Source organism: Parus major, chromosome 13 (assembly GCF_001522545.3).
Source record: "Parus major isolate Abel chromosome 13, Parus_major1.1, whole genome shotgun sequence".
Taxonomy (NCBI): domain Eukaryota; kingdom Metazoa; phylum Chordata; class Aves; order Passeriformes; family Paridae; genus Parus; species Parus major.
This window is the reverse complement of record NC_031782.1, coordinates 2,324,204-2,336,980: the sequence shown is the minus strand read 5'-3', so window position 1 is coordinate 2,336,980 and position 12,777 is coordinate 2,324,204. Positions and strand designations below refer to the sequence as shown.

The 12,777-nt window shown below is 47.5% G+C and overlaps 1 protein-coding gene across 1 annotated transcript; it reads left to right on the top strand.

The window, feature by feature from the left end:
• Positions 1 to 507: 507 nt before the first annotated feature.
• On the top strand, positions 508 to 10,724 carry STC2 (stanniocalcin 2). Its single transcript, XM_015642238.3, has 3 exons — positions 508 to 960; positions 3,408 to 3,619; positions 7,019 to 10,724. Exons 1-3 carry the CDS (start codon positions 922 to 924, stop codon positions 7,404 to 7,406), a joined length of 639 nt encoding a protein of 212 aa, XP_015497724.1. The 5' UTR covers positions 508 to 921; the 3' UTR covers positions 7,407 to 10,724.
• Positions 10,725 to 12,777: the final 2,053 nt, after the last annotated feature.

Here is a 12,777-nt window from a genome sequence, read left to right as displayed (position 1 = left end):
GATTTTTGGGTTGGTGGGGTTTGGTTTGGTGTTTTTGGTTGGGTTTTTTGGGGTTTTTTTTGTTATTTTTTTTGTTTTCTTTTCTTTTTTGAAAGTGAGTATTAGACAGCATTTTTTTTTTTTAATGTATTACGTAACATCTGAAAGGGCAGAATAAACACATATGTAACTCCAGTACTACTACTCCATATGTAGCTCCAGTACATCTATTTTATGTACTACATATGTAAATATAAATATTTTCTATTCATTTCTGCATAGCTGAGCACACAGTTAAATTTTTGTACAACTCTTGGTGCAAAGGAATTCACGTATCAGTGGGAGTTTTGCCATTAACTTGACAGACATCCTGACAGGCAAAACCCAGTGGTCTGTAAAAAACATCGTGCTAAATGGCCAGAAACTTGCTCAAAGTACCAAAACCGAAAAATTTTGGCTGGCTGGGTCCTGGGCTTCTCGTTTTGGCACTTAAATTTGCTGGGGGGGGGGGGGGCTTTGCACGAGCCAGAGAGCAAAAATCATTCCTGTCCTTTGCTCCTGAGGAATTCAAGAGCATGAGACAGTTCTCAAGTGAAATAGCTTGACGTAAGCATAGTGGATTTGGCATTTACTCCTTGGATATCACTTTCATAACACAATACATCCAAGTTTTGGCCTAATTCCTGCGAGAAACGGGCACGCTGCGGGTACAATTAACCACTGTCACGCATTTTTCTCTCAAACTGATGTTGGGAGCAAAACAGCTCTTGTCTCCCCTACCCACCACCAGTTCCTGTGAAGAGTTCTTCAAATTAACTCTAACCAATACTCGTTCTAGCTGAAATCCAGCACTGCCTGGTCAATGCTGGCGATGTGGGATGTGGAGTGTTTGAATGCTTTGAGAACAATTCCTGTGAGATCCGAGGCTTACACGAGATCTGCATGACCTTCCTGCACAACGCTGGAAAATTCGATGCCCAGGTAACACGGGGAGATGTCCTACCTGTCTGCTTGCTTCTAACACACACCTGGCACCTACTGCAGCTCCTTAACACATATTTGCACAATAAACTCCCGGAGCCAGCCTGCTTCTGCCGTGATTCACTAATTCACCAGGAATTTTTCTGTGGAGAGGTCCAGAGTCAGGACCCTCAGGACAGGAATAAAGGAGCGGTGTGCAGCCTGTCCTAGGAGACAGGCTGGCTGTAGCTGCAGCTCCCTGGATCCCTTCCACCTCCTGTAGCCAGGATAACTCCAGCAGAACCCTTCATGGAGCCAAACTTGGTTTTAAGAAAAACAGGGCAGCTTAAGCCTCTACCCTGTGTTTGTTCAGAGCCGACTCTGAGACACAGCTTGGGCTCCCAGTTCATTTAGAATTATCTTGGTATTTCCCAAGGGGCAGTCACTAAAGTTGGCCCTCAAGACTTGCACACAACCAGCCCAGGCAACCTCCTAAAGCTGCTGTACTCAAACCTTGGGTTCGAGCACTGACGTTAAAATACGTTACTTCCATGGTATGTGGTATTAAGTTTGTCTCCTTCATTTTCTCCCCAGACCATTTATGCATCATTGAGACATCCTGTTATTATGTCTTGTAAACCTCCTCTCCCATTTCAGCGTGGAGGGAAGGGAACATTCCCAAGGGCCAGCGGCACTTTGGGCCTGAGCAGGCAGTTCAGTGAATAACTTGACTAAAAGCACAGGCTACATGGCACTGCTGAAAGCGTGGCACAAAGTAGGGCTGTCCTCAGGATCCAGCCTGTCCCATGAGGGGTGCTGGGACCACCCAGCAGGGAGCACTTTTTTGTAGTGCTGGAGCTTTAGGTTCAAATGTTCAAGGATGTACAAAGGGCCTGGCTGCTGATTAAAATGGGAATTGCTGCTTTTGTGGGTATCTGAAAACCTTCAACTTCATTTCCAAGTGGCTTCCAGAAAACACTGGTTCATTTCTACACGATATTTGTGTCAGGGAACAGAGCTGACCAAGGGAGTGGGAAGGAAAGTTGGGAAGGCAGGGAATGGTGCCTGTGGAGGCTGATGCCAGATCCCCAGACACTGCTCATCAAACACAGCCCATCTCACATCCAGGCTGTCCTCAGTGCAGAGCAGAAGATTTAAACCCCTGGAGCTTTATTTAACATGAAGGTGACTTTAGCCTCTGCTATGACATGGCTTTTACAGCTCCTCTCTGTATCATGCCCAGTTATTTCAAGCTGCATTAAATGACAAGACTAACACTGGCCATTTTCTGTTCTCTGCTCGGAAACCTGAGAATTGATGTCAGTTTGGGTTTATATAAGAATTCTCTTTTTCATCCCCATTTGCCTACTGTGCTGTGTGTCTGTTCCTGAAGGGAAAGGTGAGGGAATGCCTTTGGTATGGGAAACTGAAAGGGATGAAGCAGCTCTTTGATGAGCAAGAAACATTTCTGGCTTGAAACAATTTGGGGACATCTGCTTGCAGGTCTGGGGCAAATCTTATTTAGGGTCAGTGGAGCTGGGCCAGTGCACTCTTGGGTAAAGAGGAGCAGGGATTTGGTCTTCATGGAGCACCTGCATAAAAGAATCTGAGGTTGATGAGGAGGTGGAGGCAGGGCAGGAGGCTTCCATGGGTCTATTGCTCAGCAAAGCACTGGGAGTCTGAGCAGAGCTGTAGCTGCAGGGTCCAATAAAAGGGGAAAGGAAGGGATAGATTTGATGGCCACCAAGCAACTGAGTGAAGGAGTCACAGTGGTTAAAGAGATGCTGCTAAAGCAGCTTTCCTCCACCTTATTTTTTAACTTTTAATCTGATTTTCTTATTCTCAGAGTTTCTTGCAACAGACATGAAGACATTGTGGGGTGAATGATGATGATGATGAATGTTATTATTATTATTAGTGCTGATTTGAGTCCCTCTCTGAGCAAGAAAATACTGATAGCTGAGGAACAGGGCAGGTGCATATAGATCGTGCATACGTTTCTGTGAGTTTGTAAACTAATTTTAAAATGAGAAAAACCCCTGCAGTTCCTGAATGGATATCTGCTTGTGGTCTTGAGGAGCTCAGCCATGGCAGGATGCCCTCTCCTTTGTGTGAACTTGTTGTTCTGCCACCCTGGAAGCAAATTAATTCAGTAACTCCAGCACTGAATTACTTCAAGGTGCTTACTTTTGCTCTTTCCCTGGCTGGGCATTGAGCTGTTGGGGCAGAGGAAACCTCAGAGCAGCAGTGGGGAAGCCCTGGGTGTTTCAGGTCCACTGGGACAGCAGAGCTGGGTAACTTGGCAGGGTCTTTAAGGGCAGAGAAGAAGGGGAAAGCCATTAAGTGATACCCTTAGCACTGTAATAACCCTTGACATTGTCCTGCAGAGAAGCAGCTGGCTGGGCATAAATCAGCTGCTGTGCTTAATGGACAAAAATACAGACCTACTCCATTTCTTTCCTTCTCAGGGAAAATCCTTCATTAAAGACGCTCTGAAGTGTAAGGCTCATGCCTTGAGGCATAAATTCAGCTGCATCAGCCGTAAGTGCCCTGCCATTAAAGAGATGGTGTTCCAGTTACAGCGGGAGTGCTACCTGAAGCATGACCTCTGCTCTGCTGCCAAGGAGAACGTCCAGGTCATTGTGGAGATGATTCACTTCAAAGACCTGCTGCAGCATGAGTAAGTGCCTCTGTGCTGGTGCAGTCAGAGCGTGGGAGCTCCTTCCAGGAGTGTCAGTGGGCTGTGCATCTGCCCAAGAGCTGTTTCACCTCCTTCTGGCCTTAAGCACCTCTTGTTTTCTCATGTACAGCACCAAGGTAAAGCTTTCTTTGCAGGGCCCCTTGAGGTTTGTGTACCAAGGGTGAGATGTGACTGGAAGGAGGTGAAACGAGCTGGATCTGCCCATCCCCTTGGTGCTCTGGGAAATCCACCAGCAGTGTCTGCCATTTCCAGGGGCATCTCACAATGGGTTTATTTTGTTTTTCTGAGCTCAAAGGCATCGCTTTGACCCCAGTATCCTGTTAGAGGTGACAACTAGAGAAGGGGGAAGAAGGTTTATGCAAAGTTGTCAGCAAGATGATAATTTCTTCTTTAAATACATACTTTGAAATGTCTTGTAGTTAATTGTCCCTGAAAGAGCTGCAGTCCCCCAGGTAATCTCCCATTCATCTTCCTTCTTTATTAATCTCAGATGCTTTTTAATAAAACATGGGGTTGTACAAAATGAAGGCACAAGTCAGATTTTTGAGGACTTCATTCCTCTAACTAAGAGCACAGCTGTCCTCCAAGGAATGGCAGGCACAAATCCTACTTTGAATTGATCAAAGCTGCTACATGACAGCAACAAACCAAGCACAAGCTGTTTGTACTGACTCTTTGTGCACAAATGCAAAAATCAGAGCCTGTTTTTCTTGCAGGTGAACATCTCACTCCTGAAACAAGAAGGCTGAGCCACAGCCTGGCATCAGGCTTAACCTTAGAGCATCTTCCTACCACACCTCTGTGCCTTGATATTAGCACAGAAACTCCAAGCAGTCATGACAGACGATTTCTTTTTTTACTGAATCACTTCTTTGGGAATTTCAGCCTTGCATTTTATTTTCTTCACCACCCAAGGGAGCTGCGCTCTGGTTCCCTTAGTGCTGAAAACCACCCCCCCACTAATATTTCAGCAGCAGTTGCAGGGAGATGCTTCAATGCCAGTTTACTCCCACAAATCCTGTGCTGTGGTTTGCTCAAGCTGGCCATGGTGGCCCGAAAGCAAAGCCCTTTCTCTGGACATTCCTGAGGCTGGGATCAAAGGCATGGCTGGGGGCAGAGCTGCTGTGCTCAGGGCCATGGGCAGCATCCTGCTGGCTGAGGGAGAAGGGCAGCAGGGCTCCATCCTGCCCAGCAGCACCTCTCTGGGCACTGCCTGGGCTGTGTCAGCAGCTATAAATTGGGTACTTGGCACCAATTAACCCCCCCATCATTTGGGGATGAAAAGAACTGTGTGAGCCAAAAGCCTGTCCAAGGAGGAGTGAGTTATCCTTATTTTATGAACAGGCTCAAGCAGGAATGCTCAGAGGCAGCTGCTTATTTCTGGGGAGCTGAACTGGGGGGTTGTTGGTTGGAGAAGAGAGGGTCATTCAGCTGAACACCTATAATTTGCATGATCTCATTTAGCGCTTCCTACACTCCAGCATCTCCCGGAGCGGGAGCTCGGCTCTCCTATGCGGGACTCCCCAAATAGAACCAGCCAGCCTCCTCCCCTCCCCTAAATTTAGAGGCCATCTCTGAAGCTCTTGAACTAAGGAACTTGTTTGAGATCAATAGGCAAGTGTGGCAGAGCTGGAAATAAAATCACGTCTGCTGACTTGCAGCCTTGTGCTCAGTTCAGGTAGTCTGGTCAGGCCGGCTGAAATGCAGAAAGTAAAACAGGCAAGGAGAAATGGGCCAGTATTAATCCACAGGGCTCTGGCAGGCTCTGAATACCTGAAATATTTGGCAGCTGAGCCACTTTTTAGTCATACCAGCGACCTTTTTTCTTACAAAGATTTCTGCAAAGGCTATGCCCAATTTCAAGAACTCATTTCTTGGGAGGGAGGGAGGGAGGGAGGTTTATATCCTTTTGCTGGATACACTTTGTATGCAACTTGCTCAGCTCTCTCTTATCTCCTGCTTTCCATTTAAAACAAAAACCTAAGAGCAGAGAAGCAAGTGGCAGCTCTCAGGCTTGTTCTCTGTTTTGTTCTGGCTGTTCTCTCCTGATGAGTGTTCGGAACGCGGTCGGGGCGGTGAAGCCTCCTCCTGAGTCAGCTGTGGGGGTCAGGCTGATTTGCTATGGTGGAAGTGGTGACAGGCCTTGGCAGATTCGTCCCTGCTGCATTCCAAGGAACTTTTTCTTTCTTTTTTTTTGAGCAGCAGGAACAATCCAGCCATGGGAAGTATTTTGAGATAGGGGCATAGGTGGCTCTCCGAGATTAGCGATTCTCAAAATGAGGTTAAGCAGTTGGTAAAGTTAGATGCTGTTGGTTTTCCTCATCTCTTCTGTCTTCAGTTAATGAGAAGAGATTTAGACTTGTCCACAGGTTGTGGATGGGGTGCCCAAGAGGTGCACCCCCACCACCCACCCCACACAGCCACGACTTCTGACCCCGGGCAGCTTTCCACTTGTGCTGTGGATGGTTCCTGCCGTGGAAGATTTTTAAGCACGTCCTTCTGGGCCTGCAAGCAGCTGAGCAGTTGTGTCAATAGACAACATCAATATTGACCCACAAAACTTGTGACCACAACTATTTTAAAATTGCTGCACTCGGTGACCTGTGGCTGAGAAGCCCAAGTGCCTGTGCTCGAGCTGCTGGTGCCTTGGGGACACTCAGGGCTGGGTGGGAATTGAGGGGATTGAGCCAGGGCATGTTCTGAGGCCTTGTTTGGCTGGGAAAAGGTGGCTACTGAAAGCTCTTTAAGGAAATGAAGAAATGAAACTTGGTGTGGGAAGAAAAAGTGCCACCAAAGTGGATTCCATTTGTCTGAGCGCTGTTCAGGCAGATCCTGGGTCCAGATAGGATCTTGCCTGTGATGGAGATCAACAGCCAGTGGAGATGATGAGGAAAGCCAGAGAATCTCTGGATGAGTATTTGTTGCTTTCACAGAGGTGAGAAAACGCCTCCCTCACCAGACTGGGGGCTGGTGAACACTCTGATCCTCACCCAGAGACAGAGCCTGTTGGGTGAAGCTGATGGCTCTGCACAGGAGCAGGTGTCCTTCGCCTTGTGTCCTGAGGAATGGAGATGGGAGGCAGAAAGTGTGAGATAGTTCTTCACTTGCCAAGCAAGAGCTCATCTGTTCCTCTGGTGAACATTCCAGTTCTCCCAGAGTTTCTCCAGGGGGAGAGCAAGAGAGGCTTTGACGGAGGCCACTGTGCATTTCCTGCAGGGAAGCAGCTGATTAGAATGAGGGATTTTCCATAATTAACATGGGCAGAATTGCTGCTGAGTCAGGGGGCTCCCACCACTGGGAGGTGAGGCTGAGGCAGGTTCTTTCCTGATTCCCTGGGACGGCTCTTGACTTTGCTCTCGCTGCTCCCTTTCCCTCCAGGCCTTACGTTGACCTAGTGAACATCCTGCTCACCTGTGGAGAGGAGGTGAAGAAGGCAATAACGAGGAGCGTCCAGGCCCAGTGTGAACAGAACTGGGGAAGCCTCTGCTCCATCCTGAGCTTCTGCACCTCGGCCGTGCACGGAGACGCCGTCCTGGGAGCCGAGAGGAAGGTGGGGGAAGGCGGCAGGGCCGGTGCTGGCCGTGGGGACATGGTGGCCCACGCCGACCCCGAGCACAGGGAGAGCTCGCGAGCAGCCAAGGGGGAGAGAGGTACCAAGGGCCACTCCAACACTCGGGTCAAAGCTGGGGGCCACAATCCCAAAGGGGCCCACGGGATCCTGGACCGGGCAGACGAACTGTCCGACTTCTCCGACATCCGGAGGTGAAAAGAGGCACCAGCTCCCCCTTCCCCCCCGCCCTCCCCCGGAAACCTCCTCCCTCGAGTTCCATCCTCCCGTCTATGGACATTCCAAAGCATTTCCCATTCAGAGGTCAAGCACAGGGCATTGCAAGATATCTATGGACCTCGGTGTCAGTGTGTATATAGTAGCAAAGGGAGAGCAGTGGCAATGGGTTATCCATCCAGCAAACTCGGCACTCGGGTGGCAAAATGTCTCCAGCTAAATTCTTTCCCCGTTTTTCATGAAACGGACATCGTCTGAAATTTTAGGATCTTGTTCACGGGGTTGTTGGGTTTGGGGTTTGGTTTTGGGGGTTTGGTTTTGGGTTTTTTTTTTTAATTATGGGTTGTTTTGTTGTTTTTTTTTTTTCCTTTGGTCTCCTTGGCAGGGGAGAAGGTTCCGAGCGGGCTTTGCCAGGCTGCATGTGGCTGCTTGTGGCTTAGCACCTCCAAAGGTTTAGGGCACAGCCTTACAGCAGATGGCTGAGTTCCAGGGGCATTTGGTTTCTGCCTGTGGCTGGGAACACCAGAGCTCAGGGCTCTCTCTCTGTGTGGAGCTTTCCAAGGAGAGCTGCCCTGTCTCTGGCACAGGAACCGTGTGTGCTCTGGATCTCCATCACTTTCTCTGAAGTCACTTCTGAGCCATTGTTCCCACCTGGGTGACGCTGCCTGCTTTTAAGTGCCCCCCTGTTAGTTTTTAACAACTGTATAACTTGACACTTGCTGATCACAGAACCATACCCAGTCACTTCAAAGGCAAGTAATCAGCTTCCAGACAAGGCAATGTGACTGTTAACACTTGCACAGGGTGCAGGACCCCCAAAAGAATTCCCAGGGACCTCTGCAAACCCTGTGCATATTCTCTGCTTCCATCTGCCCCCTCAGTGATACAGGTCTTCCACCCTTACAGCCCAAGCCTAAAGGGGCAGGTGTGGGCTCAGACAGCAGAAGGACCCTATAAATCCCCATATATTTAGTTCTTACTAGGGCTGCATTGAAGGCCCATCAGAAGCCTCTCCTTAGCAGTGTGGTGTGGTTTGCTGGGATATGGAGCCCCACTCTAACCTGCCTATAGCTTGGTTTATCCAAATGCCAAAGACAAGGAGAGGGGATTGACTTGGGTTTTTTAATTCTTGTGCAGGTAACGATGACCAGTCCTCCACAGAATGAGTTAGTAAAGGTGAAGAGTGTCAAGAGCTTATTGTCTTTAAACAGTTTCAAGTGTGAATGAGGTGTTTGGCCATATCTCTCCTACCCCCCTATGCAATTGTTATTCTCAGGTTGCAGCTCTGCAATCCTATATTCCCAGATATTGTACTGGAAGTGGAGGCTGCAGCACCCCCAGGGACAGGAGGGTGAGCTCTCAGCTTCCTCTAGAGAAAAAAAGGGGAGGTTCTCTTAGAAAGTGGGAATCACACCGGGGATTGGAGCCTTCTCATTTAGAAAGTTTGGGAGGAAAGCTGTGGGGGCAGGAAGGCAGTTCAGCAGAGACAGAACGTACCCAGTGAACTAACGTGCGTCTTGCTGCATGGTGGGAAGGAGCTGCATAAACAGGAGAGGAGGGTGTTGGAATTTGGCTACAATTTCCAACTCAGATTTCAGTTCCTGCTAAGTGAGCACGGCTCCTAATAGCTACATTCAGGGTTTAATGCAGGGATCCACCCGCAGAACTTGGAGGCACTGCTTTAAATAGCAACCACGTAGGAGGCAAGAGGGGACAGTTGAGTTGAAAAGGTGTCTCTGTGATCACCAGGCCTTGGCTCAGCGACGTGGCCTTGACACTGCCCGGTTTTAGCCGAGTTCTGTGATGAAATTCTCATCAGGTTTCAATGGGAAGAGCTGGGATCAGGCCAGGTGCTGCAGCAGCAAAGAGCACGGTGATGGTGCAGTGAGTGTGGCATCTGCCCCGTGGGGCTGGTGGCAGCTCAGCCACCCCTGGGGCACCCAGCCTGCCCCACAGAGCAGCTTGGTTTGACTCTCTTGGCCACCTCCTGTGCTCCAAAAACCTGCTGGTGGCACCCTAAGAAGGTTTCTGGCATGTGCCTCCGTGGCTTCCCTGCAAGTGTCCTCTCCCCCTTGGTGGCACAGAACCACCACGAAGAACAAGCTCAAACCAAAAAGACAATCCAAGCATTTTAGCACAAAAAAAAAGAAAAAAAAAAAAAAACAATTAAAAAAAACCAACCAACTAACACAAACCAGAAACAACAACTTGCTACCAATGTTCTTGCATTGAACTAAAATAAGATCCCTCTGTCGTTAGAGGTCTTGATTCATCAATGGGAACCAAACAGAGATCTACATCTTTGAATGTCTCAGTCAACATATCACCTCAGCATGCATACAGTTTTATTTGTATTCGTTGGTTCTGTGGGGAAAATTGTGTATTCCCCTTGTTTAGTCAGTGAAAATTGGGGAGTGGGGGGGGACAAGCTGTGGGTGGGAGGGATTTTTGTATAAGGCATCATTTTATTTTATTTTTTTTCCTCTGTGTGTGAAGATTTTATGTGTTCATCTACTGATTCCACATATGCTATTATTGTAAATATTTAACATTTCTATTTATTATAGTGTCCCCATTTAAAAAAAAAAACACTGCTGGCTATGATAATTTAAACGTATGTCATGACCTGTGTTGTATATATTCATGCCACTAGTATGGTTTTTTTATGTTTAAAGCTGCGTAAATATAGTTTTATACAGTTCCATAATGTTATTGACAGCATAAATCATTTATTTATTGTTAAACCTTTCTTTCATATCTAACAGATAGGGTGCGTTTTACCTGAGATTATTTTATTGTGACATCTACATAGCCTTAATTCTTTATAAAAAAACAAAAAGGAAGAAAAAAAAAAAAAGTCCATTTAGATACTGTATGATGCTTTAATTAACATTCCTTATGAACTTGCTGTTCATGAAGGAGGTTTAGCTTAAAAGCCAAGGTATGAATGTTTCCTTTATGCTTTGCATCTGGAATGAGCCTTGTTCTGGAATGAAAATACTGCGAGAGAAGCAAAACGCCTACAGGAAAAAAGATAGCAGTAAACCCTGGAAAATGCTGTCCTAACTTACAGTGCTGAACTAAAAGGAGAAAAAAAAAATAAAATAAAATAAATAAATAAAAGACAAACTGTCCTTAATTCCAAATCTCTGGGAGAAAAACATACTAGTTTTATCTCGTGTAGAGTTTGCAGCCAAATAAGCTTGTAAATAAAGAAAATGCATATGGCTTTAGACAAAGCTCTGTACCTTTCACACACTATTATTTTCCTTAAACACTAATAAATGTTTTGAATAAGTCTGTGGCTGGGTTTTGTTTAGCTGGAATTTCGGCTGCTGGGAGATAAGGGGGTGGGAAGAGCCCCCTGAAGCTGAGCCAGCAGCTGCAGCCAAGGGGGGACAGGAGTGCTTTGGCTGCTCGTCCCCCACAGCCAGGCAGTGGCAGAGGGACATGGGGACAGAGCCAAACCTCCCTCCAGAGCAGGGCACAGCCCTCCTGTGTCACTCCCCAGGAGAGGGGGACCTCGCTGGCTGCTGGTCTGGGACCTGGAAGGGAGATGCAGAATCAACTGGAGGGTGAAAAAACAACCAGGGAGCAGAAGCTCCTGCACTTCTCCAGCTCAGACAAAGCCCCTTCAGGAGGTTTTCCCATGGGCTGGGATTGCTGCAGCTTGCCAGAGGCACCCCATGGCTGTAAATCAGCAGGTTGGGGCTGGGGAGGGAGCAGGGGCTGCAGCTGCTGCGGGTTTCTCCTCACTGCCCTGACCATCCCAGGTTCCCAAAGCCCCTCTGCAGTGGCACACCGTGCTCAGGCAGGCTTTAGGCACAGCCCAGCATCCATAAATGCATCCCAGAGGAGCCAGGGAGGGGATCTGTGGCTGACCACAGCACCTGCCTGTGGGCAAGGTGTTGGCAGCCCCCTAAGCCCCAGGTGCTGGATTCCAGCCAGACCCATTAACAAATGCAGCAGCAACCCTTTCTGCAAGCTGCAAGAGCTGATAAGATTTGTCCTGCACGTATGAGAGACTCAGTTCATGTCACACAGCAAGTTACCCCGTCAAGATTTTACCCTAAAACCAGAGGACATGCATCTTTCACTCCTCACTGGCAGCTATTAATAACCTGTCAGTAAGTACCAGCCAGTGGCTCTGTACAGGGATGTCACAGGAGCTGTAATTCTCTCTTAAATCAGATATCAAAATCTTAGATGCTTACTGGAGTCTCAGCAAAGGAGAAAAGCAAAATCCTAAGGTTTACAAAAAGCAAGCTGCAGATATAGTCCTTTGTGTTGTCTCCAAAGTCATTTTCATACAGTGTCGGGGTGTAGGCAGCAAAGGGATGGGGAAATTATGAGAAAGCACCTCAGAACATAAAGCATGGAATTTTTTTTTTTTAATTATTTTTTTCTTAAGGCTGCTTGCATGAAAAAGCACATTTTTAACACTCCTTCTGTGGAGTTTAAAAATAACTAATCCAGTTGAAGCCTTTGGATGGGCTTCACAAGCCTAAATGTGATTTGCAGCAATGTAGGACCTGTAGCATTTCTTTGCCTGTAGGTGCAGCAGCTCTTTATAATCCTGTCATGGACTGTCAAACACCAACGGGAGAGTGCATCCTGCCAGCAGAGCTGTCACAGAGTTTGGTGGGATGTGAGCTCAGACCAACCTGCACTCAGGCTACAGCCAAGGAATAACTTCTGCTGGACCCCTCACCATCCCAGTGCATTTTTAATGTGGTTTTTTTTTTGCAGTAGCTGCTCCTCACCATGGCTGCGATGCAGCTGCATTCTGCCTCTACCATCCTCCCCAAAATTTCAACCAAAAAAGTTCTTTTTCATTTCTTAACATGTAAAATGGTGAGCCTGCACCCTGCTCCCAAAAGTGGCAAACGTTAGTGATGGAGAAACGACCCCCAGCTCCCCTTAGGGCATCACATCTCACCAAGCAGCACAGCCAGTAACAGAGTGCTGACATTAGAAAGTGCAGAAGCGCAGGGAGAAAAAGAAACACTAAAACAGACTGCAGAGCAAAGATTCTGCATTGCACAACCCACTAAAATATGTTTAATACCAGCTACAAGTCTGCTTCAAGGCTGGAGTGATCTTAGTTCAATTTGCTCCAAGTCACTTTACAAGTGAGGTGAGGAAAACCGAGCCCAGAAAATTCGAGCTGCAAATGCACATCCACACACACAGGTCTCAGCCAGCTGAACAAACCCCACCAGCATTCATACTTGTGATCCAATTGGACTTATCCTCTTCACGGGCTCCCTGTCTTGCCTCCCAAAAGAACAAAATTAATTCCAGATATTGGCTTGCTCAGGCATACCAAAACATTTACAAATGTATATGGCAA